The sequence below is a fragment of the Nyctibius grandis genome (genome assembly GCF_013368605.1).
Source record: "Nyctibius grandis isolate bNycGra1 chromosome W unlocalized genomic scaffold, bNycGra1.pri SUPER_W_unloc_2, whole genome shotgun sequence".
In the NCBI taxonomy this organism is placed as follows: Eukaryota; Metazoa; Chordata; class Aves; order Nyctibiiformes; family Nyctibiidae; genus Nyctibius; species Nyctibius grandis.
Genome location: NW_027167473.1, coordinates 5,981,961 through 6,000,295, shown reverse-complemented (window position 1 = coordinate 6,000,295; position 18,335 = coordinate 5,981,961). Strand labels below are relative to the sequence as shown.

At 47.2% G+C, this 18,335-nt stretch overlaps 1 protein-coding gene across 19 annotated transcripts in view; it reads left to right on the top strand.

The window, feature by feature from the left end:
• The window catches only part of TCF4 (transcription factor 4), a 189,356-nt gene that overhangs the window by 116,082 nt on the left and 54,939 nt on the right, over positions 1-18,335 (top strand). For 4 of the 19 annotated variants that reach the window (XM_068424382.1, XM_068424384.1, XM_068424381.1 and 1 more), the window contains exon 1: positions 13,098-13,260. The exons of the other annotated variants lie outside the window; for them this stretch is intronic. In XM_068424382.1, coding sequence (XP_068280483.1) covers positions 13,192-13,260 — 69 coding nt within the window. In that variant the 5' untranslated portion in view covers positions 13,098-13,191. Of the gene's footprint in view, positions 1-13,097; positions 13,261-18,335 lie in introns of those variants that run through there. 19 annotated transcript variants of the gene reach the window in all.

Below are 18,335 nucleotides of genomic sequence, written 5' to 3'. Positions count from 1 at the left end.
GGGTTGTCACCCACCAGAGACGTGCCGGAGCATTTCTTCTCAGCAAGGGTCATTAGCCATTGGAAGGGGCTGCCCAGGGAGGTGGTGGAGTCACCATCTCTGGAGGGGTTTAAGAAAAGCCTGGACATGGCACTTAGTGCCCTGGTCTAGTTGCCATGGTGGTGTCAGGGCAACGGTTGGACTCGATGAGCCCAGAGGGCTCTTCCAACCTCATTGATTCTGTGATTCTGTGTAAAGTGGGGGTGAAGACTTGGAGGCAGCTCACTGGGACCCGGCTAATAACTTGTGAGGGGGAGCGAGGTAGGAGCTGCCTTAAGGAGAGGAGAACAGGAACTAATGTTATAATTTTATCATAAGATTTTAGTATCATTCAGTGACTTCTGAGGCCTGAGAGCCCGCAGAGGTGAGACCAGACCTGCCTTTGCCCTGCCTCACCGCAGCCTGGACCTTCTCCCCGAGCCCAACGCGCGCAGGGGCTGTCGCGCTGGCCGCCTTATCAGCTTGACAAGGTCCTCGTCACGCGGTGGCCCCAGGGGAAGCAGCCTGGCCAGCGTCCCTCCTCACCCTCCCGGTGAGCCATAGAAATCATCCTGCGTTATGATTTGGGGTTTTTCCATATTAAAATTAGAACCTTATTCACAGAATCACTCAGGTTGGAAGAGACCTCTGGGATCATCGAGTCCAACCATTAAACCCCACGCTGCTTTTTTTTTTTTTCAGTTATAACAAAGCTCTGCTTTTTGCTTTGAAGTAAATAAATAAAGTTGGAAATGCAGCTTTAGCACCTAGGAAATGAAATCAAACCGAAGAAAGGATAAAATCCACTGTACACCGGTGAGGTGATGGGTTAAAAGACCGTCTGTTGCAAACCCCTACCTGAAATCGCTCCTGAAGGACTAAGAAGTCATTTTGCAGACACAATGCTGCGGTGCTGGTGTTTTGAAATAGATTAAAAGGTAGAGAAAATGCAGATTAAAATGGTTTAGTTTATAGTTATTAATGAGTTGCCCAGGATATCTTCAACATGAAGAAGCAATTGGAAAGGGATGCTCCGATATGTGTATTTTTCTTAGACCTTGGCCTTAGGTTATATTTAAAAATAAAACTTTTCCTGCAAAATTCACCCACTTTTACATGTTTAACTATTTTGACCTCCAAACCCCCAGTATAATCCAGTAGTGAAGTTGTGGCCCGTTCTCAGCAGCTGGTAACAGCGGTGTGGGATGAAGGGGGGGTTTGTGTTTAGCTTGAGCAGAGACTCCCTCTCCAGAGCACTGTGAGTAGTGCAGGAGGCACTGGTTGGCCAACAAAGCCGGAGGATTTCAGTGCCTGCAAAAAAAGGGGCAAAATGAGACACAGTAGACACCCAGCAACTACATTTTGTTCTGTTAATAAATATAAAAATACATGGTGATTGCATGTCCAGCCTTCAATCATTTTCCTTCTATAGCCATGTCGTTTGTAATTCTTTTTTTATTTTTCATTTTGGAATTAAGCTGGAAAACTCAGCACTTAATTTGAACTTGAGGATAATTGTTAGGAAAAGGCATTTAAAGATTAAAAAAAAAAATTCTCTATGCAATAATTTGATTTTGTGGCTTTTCTGGCAATATTCTCTGTCGATCGTGTTCGTTACAAGCAGCGCGGCGCCTTCAGATCCCCGATTAGCACAGTTCAGCAGTTCAGATATAAGCACTTAAATCCTATCTTGGATCATCAGGCCCTTTCCAAGGTGGTTTTAGGAAAGGATGGGGATTGATTTATTTCATCTCGTTTGCTTGAAGTTTTTCTTCCGTTTCAGAACGGGGTCGGGGTGGGGAGAGCGATGCGGTGTGGCGATGATGAAGAAGTTATCTGGGGAAGTTGAAGATACTCCGTCAAGATTGATACACTCACACTCTGTCTGGAGTACATTTGTTAACAGAGTCCCTGTGTTTTATCAAAGGGACATTAATTTTTGCTCCGAAGGATTTTTTTGAAATGAGCAAAAATAAATCAGTGTAGCGAAAATATAGAGGAAAAAAAAAATTGCATCAAGAGCTCCAATAACTATTAACGTTGTTAAATGCATAGCGAAGCTCCCCTGACAGCTTCTTGGCACGCAACCTGAGCGGCCTACAATGGCTGGTTGTTTTTTCATTGTTATTTTATTTTCGATGGCATCCAGCTCCTTGCGCCAGGCCAAAGTCAGCGCCCGAGCGCGGGGCACGCCGCAGCTGGTTTCTACCCGTAAAGGCGTGTTGCGTTTTGCTTCCAACACCTCGAGGAGGACGGCACGGCCTGTCCTGCCCTGCTCTGCGTGGAGCGGCATCGCCCGGCACCGTGAGACCCCCACGCAGGGAGCCCCGCGGCCCCGCTCCGCAGCCAGAGGGGCTGCGGTGACTTGGGTATTTTAAACTCCATTTGCATATTCCTGCCTCTCCAGATGAGAACATCTTTTCCCTGCCAAGCGCGAGCCAAACGGAGTGACAAGGCAAAGTTAAATCGCTTGGTCGCGGTCCAGTTTGGCGGAGGCAGGCCCCGGTGGCGTGGCGGGCGCGGGGCCGGCGGGTCGGGAGCGGGCCGCCCTCCCTTGTCCTCGTGGAGCACAAAGGAGGGTGGTTTGCAGCGAAATCGCCTTGAATTCGGGCTCTTTTATTGCAACCACACTTTGGCAATGGTGTGCGAGAGTCCTTCACCAAAAAGATCCTCTCGTTTGCTCTGCAACACCTCATTTCTCTGCTCACAGTTCATTTATGATTCTGATGAGAGTGTTTTTTTCAGGAAACACACATTTCACTTTTTGACCTAGGAGCATCTGTTAGAATTTTTTTTTTTAATACTACTTTGGCATTCTGGAAGTGTTAATGTCTTTCATATCTGTTTAATGCTATTTAGGGATATTTATGATCACCTCTTGGTTACTTGGGGTAAAGTGTGTTGCAATTTTTTTCAAACAGACAGGAAAGCATTCATATGAGGAAACAGATTGCTTTAAACATGTGCTTCCTGTGACAGTAAAAAGAACAAATTAGATTTAACACTGTGTAATGAATGCATAAATGTGTACGTTTAAGCTTTTTAAAAGCCTTACATTCGGCTCTGGCCTAAAAAAAAATCAAGAATCACCTATCAAGGCACAACAAAGTCGATTTAAATACGTACAACCAAGCTGGTTTGTATTTTCAAAGCCGTTTTGCTGCGGTTTTCCGCTCCAGTCTAGACTTTTTCCCCTTCAATCGGGCACATTTGATCTTTGGATCCTCTTTCCTGATCCTAAAAGCGCTCTGCCTCAGTGAATCACAAAAGAAGGAAGTGCCCCGACAACCGTATCGATTAAAATTGAAGAAGAGTTCGTGGTTTCTCTAATAACAAACGTCACTCGGGCACCGTTACGTGCGATCCCACCCAGCACACGAAGCTGCTCTCGCCAGCACCCTCGAGGGTCCCCTCCGCGGCCCCGTGCCCGGGTGGGACCTCCCCGGGACCCCCCACCCCGGGGGATTTCAGGGTGAGGGACCAAACGAGGCGGTGGGAGCAGGAGCAGCTGATGCCAACATCCTCTTCTGGCACCGGCCTGCAGCAGAGCTGAGTATTTTTATTTTTTAGGAGGAAAAAAATAAATAAGAAAAGGGAAATAGTGAGAGCTCAGTGGCCCAGGAAGCAGCGTGGAGGTACTTAGTGTGCTGTCCTCCGTACTCAACCTGTGCCTCGTGTGTTGGCTACGCTGGAGCAGCTCAGAATATAGCTGAACTCTCCCTGGAAAAGCAGCTGAAAGGAAATTCTGCCACATCAACCCCACGCCTATCTTCCAAATGCAAACAATGGTATAATATATACTTAATTGTTGTGCTTTACTTCCTTACTAGGGGGTGGAAACTATTGGGAATCCTAGCCGTAGCAATCCTCTAGGAAATATTCTCAACGCCTGCTGCTTGTTTGCATCCTTGTTGTTCTTTGAAGATGCATCTGGAAAAAAAAAAAAGAATTAAAGGCACTTTCTGTCCGCCTTCACCCAATTAGTTCCCTCGCACCTCTGATTTTCAACCTTTCCAGAAGATTCCTTAAACATAAAACCTACTCAAGGTGGAAGCAGCGCGGGGGCTTTTGTGTGAGCGCCGTGGGGGTAACACAGCCGTGGGCTCGGCCCCGGAGCGAGCCGCTGAGAGGGTTTTTCTGCAGGCTGGGGGAGTTTGGGGTAGGATCCAGTTTGTTTGATAATTAGTGCACATCTCCTAAGACTTCCAGAGATCTGCGTGTAACCTTTCTGCCACCGCCTTCTAACGTCAAATTAAGGCGCTTTTTAGCGTTCTCCGGTGTTTAAGTAAATATTTTTGAACCATCTCCGTGCAACAGGTTTCCAAAGATTTAAAGTATGCCGCAGGTTTCCCCAAAAAACTTCATTTTTTCTTATATTTTAAATGTTCTGTTTGTGCAAAATTTTGAGAATCACCATAAGGGCTTCTTTGCATTTTTAATTTAGTAACTAACATATGAATAAATTTGCATATTAATTAGTTGCAGATTAAATCATGCATACATAATTGCCTCCTTACTGTGTTTAATGTTTGTCAAAATCTCCAGCCTGGTTTGATGGATGTCGTATGAAAGATTACAATTTGATGTACCCTTGGAAGTATTTACACCAATAATGCAGGATCCTTAATAGCAGAATCCTCTGGTTATATCCAGTTTCTAATAAACACGTACGATAGGTGCCTGTCCCTTTTGACTAGATTTTTTTGCCTTGCACCAAGTCATTTACTATTCATAATCATTAATGCATCTCCTAATTATACAGCATATGTCTGTTAACCACTTCGGCGCCGCTCTCGGGGCTGCAGCGCCTGCGTTTTTAGCTCCAACTTGTCTTATTAAAGACTATTCCTGAGTTGCTTCGCCTCTCACATGAGCCATCGCTTCGGGTTTTTCCTCGCTGTGATATTTGGAAGGAAGGGTTTAAAATGCAAGGTGCATTTGGTGCTTTATTAGCGAGGTTGAAGAAACGAGCTGCGCTTAATTCATGGCTGAAGGCTCCTCTGCTGTGGCTACTGCAGTAAATAACCAAGGACGTTCCAAGTGCAAAAATAATATCTGCCAAAATGATGGCTAGTGGGGTGCTGAGCGTCACCTCACATCACGCAGGGACGGAGGGACGGGAAAAATCTGGGCTCAGCTTCCCAAAATTCAGCAAACTCTTGGAGATAAATGTGGTGGGTTTGGGTTTGCCTCTTGGTTTCTTCAGAACTTTTCGCAACACTCTGATCACTCTTTCAGGTTTTGTCCATAGCTCCGAGGGCCTGAGAGTGTTATTTTTAATGAAATCTAGATTTTAATGTAATTACAGAAGTTTTGGAGCTGAGGCTTTAGGAAAAAAAAAAAAATAACCCCCCAAAAGAGCAGGAAATACTGCAAGGCTCCTGATCAAATCCCAAGAGTTGGCGGCACTGAATTGATCAGCAAGCAGTTGATTTCCTTCTTCATCTGGCTCCACGTGAACTACTTCCCAAGCAAAAGCAGCTTTCGAGGTCCTCCGAATAAGCATATTTCGCTCTAGAAGTTGGCACCACCATGTGTGAAGCATTTAAGTGTGAATTTGAGCAGTCGACGGGAATATGGTGCGGTGTTAGGGAGCGGCACCGGGGAAGCTGGACCTTGCTCCCCAAGCTCGCTGCCTACCCGAGGGAGAGTTTTGTGAGTGCCTTCACCTCCAGGTGCCTTTTTTTGGCCATCTCTGTTCATCCAGGCTGTAACCCCTTCAGGTCAGGCTCAGCACGGCGCCTGCGCAGCGCAGGGTGACAGAGGCTTCTAGAAACGGCTGTGGTATAAAAATATGTATTTTAATATAACATCTGGATTAACAGAATCAATGAGGGTGGAAGAGCCCTCTGGGATCATCGAGTCCAACCATTGCCCTGACACCACCATGGCAACTAGACCACGGCATGTCCAGGCTTTTCTTAAACACATCCAGAGATGTTCTATAATAATAAATAATATCCACTTTATATATATAAATATATATATATAAAAGTGCTTTTGGAGTATTAATTAGGATTGCTGAAAGGAAAAGTTCATGGGAAAGTGTTAGCATGTCATTTCAGTGAGAGATTTCTGGAATACGTGTGTGCTCACAGTTGGTTTGCTGTGTGTTTTAAGTGTGTGTTTTGTATAGAAATTAAAACCACACATATTTGATAGAATACAAAATACCCTGTGAAACCACTGCGTGGCCCTAATTACTCACAAAATCATACATTTCCGTTGAGAAGAGCCAGCAGCCTGACGTCTTCAGTCCAACCAGTCAGGTTGCAAGATATGTTTGAGGACATTATTCATTATTCAATGAAATCAAAGGGACAAACACCCTTTTCTCCTGAAGGATTTTTACCCAGTAAAAAGAAAACATCGTGGAACTAGCGCCCAAAGACCTCGCAGACTTATTTTCTCATCACAGAAGAACAGAAGCGTTCTGTTCTTCAACAACTGTCTCCACTACTAATGCATCTAATCCAGTTTTACTATAGGAAGGGTTAAAATTCACTCTGAAAGCTAAATTCTTCCTCTTTAATGGGAAAAATGACGAATGTTGCACAGAACATCTTTTGTCTGAAGATCTCCAAGGAATGAGAGATACCCAACAGTTTCCCCCCTCCGGGTGATATTCCTGGACAACTAGAGACCAAATTTTATGCAAAGAGAGGGGAAAAAAGACTGTAAGAAGCAAAAATGCCAACGTTGGTTACAGCCTGGGCCAACCCTAGAAGGGGCTGCCCAGGGAGGTGGTGGAGTCACCATCTCTGGAGGTGTTTAAGAAAAGCCTGGCCATGGCACTTAGTGCCCTGGTCTAGTTGCCATGGTGGTGTCAGGGCAATGGTTGGACTCGATGAGCCCAGAGGGCTCTTCCAACCTGCATGGGTGGACAATGCAAAGGACTTTACCTGATTTTCCAATTTTTCCCAGTTTGCACCGTCTCTACCTCTACTTTTGCCTGGCCATCTGAGGTCAGGGATGATTTTCAAGTACAAGTAATTTCCACATACAAAGGTCATCTTCAGAGTATGTTCCCGTGTAGCTGGGGCAGAGGTCCCGTGCCGGAGCAGCGTACGCAGGGAGCCCCAGGCTCTCATCCCCTTGGCACCACGGACTCGATGTAGCTGCAGCACCGCCGCGGCGCCCGTGGCCTCTCCGAGCTTCGCTTTCTCCGTCTATACAAAGGGAAACAGTGACAGAATAATATTTAACTGCTAGATAGAGGGGCTGCGAGGCCTAACTAGGTAACAGCTGAAAAGCCTTCCATATGGCAACGTGCAATCAGTGAGGAGCAGCGCTCCTCTCCCGCTCCCTCCCCGGCTTCTCGTGGCAGAGCGGGGAGGAATCCGAGTTTGCAGGAGTTCTGATGCAAGGAGGTATTTGTCATTTGCTAAAACACAGAACCCACTGGAGAGAACAGATATTGTTACTAATGAAATCATTCTATTACAGTGTGATTTTTTTTTCCTAAAGATTGGACATAAGATCAGGTCCTTGATTGCCTTATGCTTCAAAAACATTTGTTTTGTAATGGCAGCTACTGCTAACGGAGAACAATTGACCAAGAACACGTGGAAACCTCTTAGTAACGCAGAACGAGCAGTGACTACAGCACTGATCACTCTAGATGGTGCAAAAGCAAAGATCACAGAATCATTTGGGTTGGGAAGGACCTTTAAGATCATCAAGTCCAACCATTAACCCAACACTGTTAAGGCCACCACTAACCCACGTCCCTCAGCACATCTACTCATCTTTTAAATCCCTCCAGGGATGGTGACTCCACCACTTCCCTGGGTAGCTTGACAACCCTTTCTATGATGAAATTTTTCCTAGCATCCCTTATAATCTGAAATTACTTGTTCATTGTGGGGTGTGTACAATCAGTGAACTGCTCAGCACTGTATGAGCTATTAAAAATCTTACTCCGTCCACTTATCTTACCAAATACTTCTTCAGCAGACTCTAAAGTGTGCTACAATGTCCATGGTCTCATATTGAGCCCAACGGCACTGAAATTTCTTAAGGCAGAAACCTCCCGTCACTTCACCCTCTGTGCCATGGGAACATAGAGAAAATGTCAGAAATGAACCTGAAACCCACTTTCCTGTAGTCAATCCCGAATCGAAGCCCGTGGGATGTCCTGGCCCATAGTCTAGGCCAGCAGAATTCCTGACTTGGGGCTGGAAACCCCAATGCCACCTTACAGTTGTCGTAGGGCTTGGTTATGTAGCCAGAGCAGTGTGGAGAAGCTGTCGTAGGACTGCTGACCTCAAAAGGTTCAAATATCATGAGTCATGGTGATATTTGCTCTCCCATCTGCAAAAAAAAAAAAAAAAAGAAATCATGAGATTTTAAAAATAGTAAAGATTGGGTTGGTTTTATTAGCCTGTGGGGTTTTCTGCCTCTGAGTTCCCGTTTCCCAGCTCTCCTCCACACTTATGGAGTTAGAAGCTCAGTCTTCAAAATACGAACTCTCAGCTCCGATCGTGTGTTAAAATTGGCTTGTCTGGACAGCAAACATGGGATGCTGGTTGGGTTTTCAAAGCTACTTTTGATCTAGGGTTCTGTTAGTAACTTCATGTGCTACCTAGTAAATACAGCCTGGCTAGCATGTGAGGTAAGAGGAGAAGAATCACAGAATCAACCAGGTTGGAAGAGCCCTCTGGGATCATTGAGTCCAACCGTTGCCCTGACACCACCATGGCAACTAGACCATGGCACTAAGTGCCATGTCCAGGCTTTTCTTAACCCCCTCCAGAGATGGTGACTCCCCCACCTCCCTGGGCAGCCCCTTCCAGTGTCTAATGACCCTTGCTGAGAAGAAATGCTTCCTAATGTCCAACCTGAACCTCCCCTGGCCAAGCTTGAGGCTGTGTCCTCTTGTGCTAGCGCTGGTTGCCTGGGAGAAGAGGCCGACTCCCACTGCGCTACAACCTCCCTTCAGGTAGTTGGAGACTGCACTAAGGTCACCTCTGAGCCTCCTCTTCTCCAGGCTAAACACCCCCAGCTCCCTCAGCTGTTCCTCGTAGCTCAGACCCTCCAGACCCTTCACCAGCTTGGTCGCCCTCCTCTGGCCTCTCGCGTCAGTGCCGAGTCCTTCAGCAGCAGGCTGATGCCACCAGCCATCCCGGCTCTTCGGTCCAGCCTCTCTGCTGGAATAACCACCCATCAGGGCCACTCCACGAGCTGCAGCCGGTTAAAACATCTGGTGATGAGTTTGTCCCCTTAACGAGAACGAGAGGAGCGAGGTTCAGTGCTGGGAAAAAGGCTTGATCCCTCCTGGCAGACAAGCCTGGAAAGAAGGCGGAGGATTATGGAGTTGATTAGGATTGCCATCAATAGGTAGTCTAATGTGAAAGCAGATGTATCCACATTTGGCTGGTTTAAAGTAGCTTTTTAGAGACTGTGGCTTTTAGGATCTGATTTATTCATATAGCATCTGTATAATTAGATATTTATCCTGTGTTCAGCCTATGGCGCACAAGGCTCTGCATATGAACCTCTTCCTGGGGAAAGAGGAGAGAATATTAATGCACAAAACCGGAGGATAATCAGGGTTAGAGGCGGTTATCAATGACGGTATTTAGAGTTCAGCCCCTCTGAGGGGAGGTCCTGGTCACTCCGCTGGGGCAAAACGCCACAGCTGGGTAAAAGTCTTCACATCTGGGCACTCAGAGCCACTTCTCCACCCACGGCGGGTCCGTTTTAATAACTACACTCAAGGATTTGTGTAAGCAGGATGAGATTATCCAAGTGACCCAGCCTTAGAGAAAGACCGGCTATTTTAGTCATCTTACTTGGTATTTCACCGTTATCCGTTTCAATTTGTGGCTGCAAGCTTGTCATCGAGCAGAGAGCTTCCCTTCCTTTGCTCCTCCGCTGAGGACCTCTGTTATGGTAGTGGCAGGAACGTGGCTGCTGTCTCTTCCTTCCAGCATCCTTTTTCTATGACCTTCTGGAAGGTCTGATTCCAGACACGAAGTGTCCCGTCTTCCTCCTTCTTCTTGGAGTTCTCCAAGGTTCCCTCACCCTCTTCTGGAATTTACCACTGGGGTCTGACACGAGAGAAGCGAGGAGAGAATGGAAGCATTGAAATTACACCACAGAGGACACAGCACTGATCACATGAGCCAGCAGTGTGCCCAGGTGGCCAAGAAGGCCAATGGCATCCTGGCCTCTCTTAGGACTAGTGTAGCCAGCTGGTCTGGGGAAGTGATGGTCCCTCTGTACTGGGCACTGGTGAGGCCGCACCTTGAATCCTGTGTCCAGTTGTGGGCCCCGCACTTCAAGAGAGATGTTGAGGTGTTGGAGCGAGTGCAGAGGAGGGCGACCAAGCTGGGGAAGGGTCTGGAGGGTCTGAGCTCCGAGGAACGGCTGAGGGAGCTGGGGGTGTTTAGCCTGGAGAAGAGGAGGCTCAGAGGTGACCTTAGTGCAGTCTACAACTACCTGAAGGGAGGTAGGGGAGGTTCAGGTTGGACATTAGGAAGCATTTCTTCTCAGCAAGGGTCATTAGCCATTGGAAGGGGCTGCCCAGGGAGGTGGTGGAGTCCCCATCTCTGGAGGGGTTTAAGAAAAGCCTGGCCATGGCACTTAGTGCCCTGGTCTAGTTGCCGTGGTGGTGTCAGGGCAATGGTTGGACTCAATGAGCCCAGAGGGCTCTTCCAACCTCATTGATGGATTGATTCTGTGATTTCTTGGCAGCCCCACCTGGTTTCTCTGCCATCCACCACTTTGCCTGAGTGGCTAGTGTGGGGTGACCAGTGGTGCAAGGGGAAAATGGAATGGGAGGGCTGTGAAAGAAATTATTAAGTTAGATAAGGCTCAAGGTTCTGACATGGCCACGTACCCTGGCATCCCACACTTGCTGCGTCACGCTGCGTAGGTGACGTATCGCCCCGAACGTGTCCCTCTTTGTGTCGTGTTTGGGGAATAGATTTATCCTGTACGTGCCCGGAGAAGTTCCACCTGATCAGCCTTGTTCTGGTGTGAGCTGGAGGATGCTGAAAGAATGACGCCTCGCGTAGAAAGCGCTGAAATCATGCGTTAGCGGAGCGTTTTGTGCAGCTGCGAGGTCGTGTGTAATTTAAAGTCCCCTGCCCTTCGGTGGCATTCCCTCTGGGTACGGTGTAACACCGCTTGTACCAAAACAAAGCTTTAAATACTCACGCTTGACCCTTTACGTGGAGAACAAGCACCTTTGGGGCAACGGAAACAACACGCTGGTGAGCCAGGAGTGCGGGGAAGCTGCTCCTCCTCGCTGGAGGAGGCCGGTGCTGTGCCCGGGGGCTGTCGTTGAGAATAGGAATTTTCTGTCAGAGACATATTTCTGCAAAAGGAAAAATATCCGGGACAATCCCAGGTTCCCGAGCGAGGCAGGAAAATAATATTAAAGTTATCTCAATGTATGTGTCCAATGCAAATATGATCCAATCAAGTAATGCCACGTCGGTCACGATTCAGGGATTGCTCTGCAGAGGCACGCGGGTCCCTCTCCGTTTCCATGATCTATAGGCACTGAGAAGTGAAATTTTTAGAGTTATCTAGTGCCAGTCAGAAAAAAATGTGAAATTTTTAGAATTATCTAGTGCCAGTCAGAAAAAAATGTGATTTTTTTAGAATTATCTAGTGCCAGTCAGAAAAAATGTGAATTTTTTCGAATTATAGAAGGAGCTTATTCTGCTGGAGTTCAGGGGATTGTTTCCGTGGAAGAAAAGTGATTAAGTTAATGATTTAAAGCTCCATCCAAGCTAATTTTGTGGTGAAATTTGTACTCCAATGTAATGCTGGTTGTATAACTTTGCGTGGAGCTGTGAAACTCCAGCTTTTATTAGGGGAGAAAATATGTTTTGCAGTTTGCAACTGCAGAAGGGAAGCGGGGGCTTTATTTGTAGGTGCTTATTTAAACCAGTCTAAGGGGTTTTTTTAATAAATTATCAACGCACTTTGTTACTTTTCGCCTCTGGAGCATTAATATCTGTAGGAAAGTGGTTTGATAAAGCAGATTTGTTGGTCCAGTTGTGCCCAGCTGCGCCGAGCCCTCGAGGAGCCTTTCCCCAACTCTCCGACGGGGCGTTTTGTTGCACGGTGACCTGGAGGAGCGGGGATTTTTTTGGCCTTCTGGTCTGATACGCCGAGGGTGGCTTAAAGGTTACAAACGTGCTCGTGTCAGATTGACAACTAACCGTTCTAATGAGGCAAAAATCCTCAAAGCATGAAATTTGAATGAAATGTGTGATTATAATTCAAGGCCTGTTTACCCCAACCTCTGGGGACCTCCCGAATAAACGCCGAACAAGCGAGTTAGAGAAACCTCTGCTCACTCTTTCCTCCTGGATCTCACCCCCCTCATCTCCCACACCCAACCCCATCGATCCAGGAGGAAAAGTGGGACAGAAAACTTTTACTCGGCGTCGCCGTCGGTGGATGCTGGTGAGGCTCTAGGTGCTTCGAATGATTAAAGTTGAGCCCGGCGAGTGGCTGCGCGCGCTCGCGTGGCATTTGCTTTGCATATGCAAATGATTTAGGTGCATTTGGGAGCGCTTCCCAGGGGCCCTCCTTTCCTGTGATGAATTTGGCAAGGCCTGATATTAGAGGGGGGGGGTATAACCCCTCCTTTTGTCCCCCCCAGAGGTGGGGGGACGTTTGTATTTATTATTTAAAACGCACCCAAAAAATGAGGTGGGGAGGGGAAGGGGGGGGAAAGGGTGCGCGGGGCTGCGCGGGCCGCGCAGCTGCGCACAATGCTGGGAGCGCGCCAGCAGCACGGACAGATGGCGGAGTTATTAGATGTGCATCATCCGATTCCCTTCCTGCCACTCGCTTTTTAATCAAATTAAAACAAAAAAAAAAAGAAAAAGAAAAAAAAAAAGCGGGGAGCGAGGGGAGTGTGGGGGGGGAGGCAATTAAGCGCATTTGTATTCCGCTCGGTAACGGTGCGCGGGTGCGGGGCGGTGCGCGGAGGGCGGAGGAGGAAGGGAGGTGGAAAGGGAAGGGGAGGGGGGGGGGTGTGCGCGCAGCCTCCGCCCCCGCGCGGCGAATGGTCTCGCCCTGCTTTGCATATTGAGCGCGCCCGGCCCGGCCATCTGGGAACATGCGAGCGGCGGGATTGTTGTGAAAAAAGGGGCGAGCGAGTTGGGGAAAGGGGGGAGAAAAGTTACGGGAGCGGCGGCCGGGACCATGTACTGCGCCTACACCATCCCCGGCATGGGCGGCAACTCCCTCATGTACTACTACAACGGCAAAGCGGTGAGCGCGGCGGAGCCGGGAGGCGGCGGGGATGGGCGGCGGGTTGGGGATGCTTGCTGTGTGCGTGCGGGGTGTTTGCTGTGCGGGGGAAAGGCCGGCCGCGCTGGAAAAGTTTGGGGTGAAGTGGAAATAGTGCGGAGGAAAAAAATAAACTAAAGAAGAGGGGCTCCCCCCCCCCGCAGCCGCGCTCAAAAGTGGTGCTAGGAGAAGGGAAAATGCCCCCAAACCCCATTCCCGGCCGCGCTCCCATCTCACTTCGGCCCTTTTTTTATTTTTCTCCCCCCCCCCTTTCCAAGAGAAACGCTTTATTTAAGAAAAGAGAAAAAAAAAGTGTCTGGTATTTTGTGCATAACCCCAGCAGAAGGTTTATACTTGCCATCTGGAGGTTTATTTTTTTTTCTCTTGAAGAAGGAAAAAAGTATTTCAGTGTATTTTAAAATATTGGGAGGGGAGGGGGAAGGGCGAGGTAAGGGGGGAACTGTTGCTGAAGGGAGAGGAAAATAAAATTGGGAAACGCTGGGAAGGGAGGGCAGCGCGGGGGGAGCGCTGCTCCGGTCTGGCTTCTTTCAACTTTCTTTTGGTTTCATCTGATCCCAGTCAGGGCCCGAGGGATGTGCGAGGGTCCCAGCCCTGGGGGAGAGGGGCTGGAGCGAAGGCAATCCCCCTGCCCGGCTGCGTGGGGATGTGGAGGCATGCGTGGGGTTCTAGGGCATCCAGTGCCGCACGGAAGGCGGCTCTCATGAATGAACATCTGTTTGAATAACTGAGATTTGATGTTATTTTTTATTTTTTTTATTGGCGAGAGTCGTGGGCCTCGGCTTTTGTGTTGAATATTTTGCAAATAGTGCGTTGCAGTCGTGCAGGGCACGGTTTGTGGGTAGAAACGAAGAGAATTTGCACGGGAAAAACACTTGAGATTTGAAATGATACAAACGCAATAAACAAAGATTCATAAATTTATTCCGAGTTTTTTTTTTTCCTTTTTAATTTTTTTTTTTTAATTAGTTACTCCTCTTCCAGAGCTGTTCAGGCTCCACCTAAAGCCTCCCTGCCATTCCCATGCGTGGCAGGGCCAGCCAACCTCAGTAGCTTTACAAGAAAAAGTTCCTAAACGCTGCTATTCATCCTCAGTAAGTAATAAAATCCTGGCGACAGCAGCCTGCGAGCGGGAGGCAGCGATGCGCAGCGTCAGGGCTACGGGAAACAATTTTCAACACTTAGACCAACTTCATTCTTCTTGGGATTTTTCTGGCGGGGGGCGAGATGGAGCTCTTGATAAAGGGGCTGCGAGCTGGGCTTTTCCTTTTGGTTTTGTTTTGTTTTTTTTCCCTTATTCTATTTGTATATTATTTTTTTGGTGGTGGTGTTTTTTTTGGTTGGGTAACTAAACATAGCGAAACGCCCGCGCGGCCCCGCGGTGCGTGTCGCTGCGAACGCCGAGAGGGTCCTGTCGCCCCGTCGTGCCACCACGGGGCTAATAAACCCCGCGCAGCTGCCAGGCCTTTGCCCCTCTCCTTTGTGTTTTAAGGTGGGACTCATAAAACCAGGATCACTCTCTCGCAGGAGATGTTTGTGGGCGCCGGGGGAAGGTGTTCGCGCGGGGACAAAGGCGGAGGGTCCCCGAGGGTCCCCGCGCTGGCCGGGGCGAGGGGTTTGCGGGGAGCTGAGCGCTGGAGATGGAGGGGGAGAAAGTATCCCCGCGCCCACTCGCCGGGCAGATTTTAGTGTTTTAGAGAGCAGGCATTGTCTGGCTGGGGCTGGGCATTGTGCGGCGGCTGACGCCGTGCCAGGCAGCGTGCGGAGGTTGGCGATGCCATGCATTAATTGTGCAACGCCTCGGCGCAGCGACCCGCGGCTCGGGGGGCTCCCGGCGTCGGGGCAGCCCCTGCTCCGCTCCGAGTTTCCTTGGGCAGGAAAGGCAGAGTTCTGAATTCCTCCCTTCTCCCCCCCCCCATCCTTTTTTTTTTCCCCCCCCAGTGACAAGTCAATTACTTGTTTAAATCCAGTTTGAACTCTCTGAACTGCGCGCAGGCAGCGGAAGCAGGTCTTCCCTGGGAATAAACAAAAGGAGACAAAAATGCACAATCCTTCCAGAGCCCTCCGAAGCGAAGCTGCTGTGGGAAGAGGAGAGCGGTTGGGTCCAGGAGTCACAAAAATGCCTGGAAAAAAATTCAACTGCCCTCAAAGCGCGATTCGCAGAACGCCTTTTCTGCAGCTTGCTTTTTTTTTTTCCCTCTCGCGGGGCAGTTTAGGAGAGCTTGCTCTATGGGAGAGCACGTCTTGCCTTTAACTATTTACTGATGTTCGTCGGTAAGAAATCTTTTCCTTCCCATCTCTTGAGATAGAGGCTATTTGGTTTAGAAAAAATCATAAAACAATAGCAAAACTGGCAGTGTCCAATCCGAGATGAGCTAGTGCTTGGTGGTTGCATTGATGGTGTAATATAGAAACGTTGGGCTCTTGATTCGCTTTTTTTTTTTTTCCCTCAAATATTATAAAAAAGACATTTTAGCGAAGGAGTTAGCGTGCACTATTAGCTGTGATTAACGCTTTGATTACGTTGGAAGCGATGAAGCAAGAAGAGGCGTTTTTTTTCCTGCGCCATGGTTCTCGTTCCCCGAGATGTGTGTGATGTTTTAGGAGCCGCCGCGGTACCTGAGAGGGGCTGGAGGCAGGGTTACTTCTGAATTGCGTTTTCAGAACGGCTTATTCTCAAATCATCTCACTGAGATTTGTTAATAAAGTGTTATTTGGGCATATATTGAAATGCATGGAACTATAAAGGAGTTATTGCAAATGAAAAGGAAAAAAGTGGCAAAATTTTCCTTTTTGATGGTAACTTAAGATCACATCATCAGCTCCCACCGTGTTAAATCATACAGGGAAACCTATAATTATTGTAATTGCTCTTTTTGCTTTATCCTAACAAGCTTCAAGCCAGCTCGCAAACTAGTTGGTTTGCAATGGTTATTTGTCGAGTCATCAAATCCCCAAAAAGTAAACGCTAATGAGTTTTTCCTGTTTACGTTCTGCCTGCTATTCTTCTTATAAAGCTTTTCAACTCCATCAAGTTCCTCGATGAAGATGAATGCTCCCTGGTATCGTTCCTGCTAACGGGCTAGGCCAAAGAGTGCCATAATTCCATGTCCCGCGCTTAATAATGACAAGTGAGGAGTTGTGAATGGCACGAGGCTGGCGTCGCCCGGGGAGGAAGTTTTTGAGCGTGAGGAGGAAGAAATCCCGACCTCGAAACGAGGGACCCTTGTTTTTACACTGAACATGATGGTTATGGGGCATCTTTGTTTAACGGGACGTCAGCGTTTCGTTGGCTGGGAATAGTGGGTGTAAAAAAAAAAATAAATATTTATTAGCAAAAGTTACAAGATGCTTTAAACTAATTCCAAAGCGTAGGGATAGATTTTGTAGCAGACTTAAAAATTTACAGCTCCTTGGGCAAATTGCATCCCCATACGGGTGAGCTCAGGCTTCATGATTTGAAATCCGTGTGTGTGTACCTACGTACGTGCGTAAAAATGCTCCCTCGTTTGCAGGCTCAAGAGTAGAAGCCAAAATATCCAGATGACTTTCCCGGTGTTTGTGGGGTTTATGGAAGGGCTGGGTGTTTACATCATAAATTAATGGGATCTTGGAGGCTCCCTGCTGCTAACAACAAACCGAAATTGTGTAAATTATAATTATATACATAAACCTATGTGTGTAGTTGTATATACACACATTCTGACACAATCAGTGATGTGTTTTGCATTCCGGAGGAAGGGAAGGGAGAGAAAATGAATTTATTCTGAATTTTGAGTTGACAGAAATAATAGTAACACTGGTTTTAGGGTCATACTACCTCATTATTCCATTAAAATTTACCCTCGGTGCGTCTGATCGCTTTTTTCCCGTTGTACCTGATGGAAATATCCGTGGCCTCGTGTTTGCAAAGCTGGATTTTGCTGAAACATTTTAGGAATTACTAAAGCTTAGGTTGAATCTTAGTTTTAAATATGCTTTGCATACGCTGATCAGAAGCGAGCTTCACCTCTTCGTCTGTGCCAGCTTGGAAATTATTGTAGTGTTTTTTTTCTCAAAAAATAACTTATAAATAGAATTTTATTTTCTTGGCTTATAGGTTGATGGTAGACATGGCAAATGATGTCAGGGTGTTGACATCTTCTAATAGTGTCTATTATGAGCTGCTTTTTTTGTGGGCAGGGCCGGGGGGGTTAACAAAAGCTCTCGTGGCTGGTGCAGGCTTTAAATACCTTTCCAATTGATCGCCAGGAAATTGTGCAGAAGAATTGTTTGTTTCCTGTTTCACTATCAAATCTGGTTTGCATTAGCCTTGGGTTACTGTAAAATCGCCGCCGCGCTTTGGAGACGGGGGGTTTGGTTATTTTACATGAGGAATTTCTTTGGAAAAGGGAATGTTTTACCCTATTTGGGTGATTTCTTTCTCATTTTATGGTATCGTGTTGCTGGTGGAAGTTATTTATTATTTTTTAGTTAATCAAAAGACCTGCTAGCAGGGAGAGCTGCGATCCTTACGTCAGAAATGATCTCTCGCTCTCTCATCTCCCTTTTTATGGGGGAGAAATTCTCAGGCTCGTTACAAAGTTGCTGCAGGTCTCTTGGGGTTCCCTGCGAAGGCAACGTGCTCAGGTATCCCAAAATATTCAGCGTCGAGCTTTGTGCTGGCCTAGCAAGGCAGGATCATCCGAAAACCCAAAAGCAGGGATTTCACTGGAATATATTTCACTGGAATATATTTCACTGGAATATATTTCACCCTCAAAATTCAGTTGCTTTCTCAACTCACTGAATTTAGGTACCTTAATTTGTAAGTTTTTATTTGTTTTTTTATTTTTTTTGGGGGGGTGGCATTTGTTTATTTTTCCTTTTTTTTTGGGGTTTTGTTCTTCCTGAGAAAGTATTATTACAGTGTTATCTGTAATAATATGATTATTACTAATAAATTATTATTATTATTAATAAAATGATTCTTACAGTTAAGTCAAAGTGACTTCTAAAGTTGGAGGAGCGGAATCAGAGCGTTGCTGTTGAGGGATTTG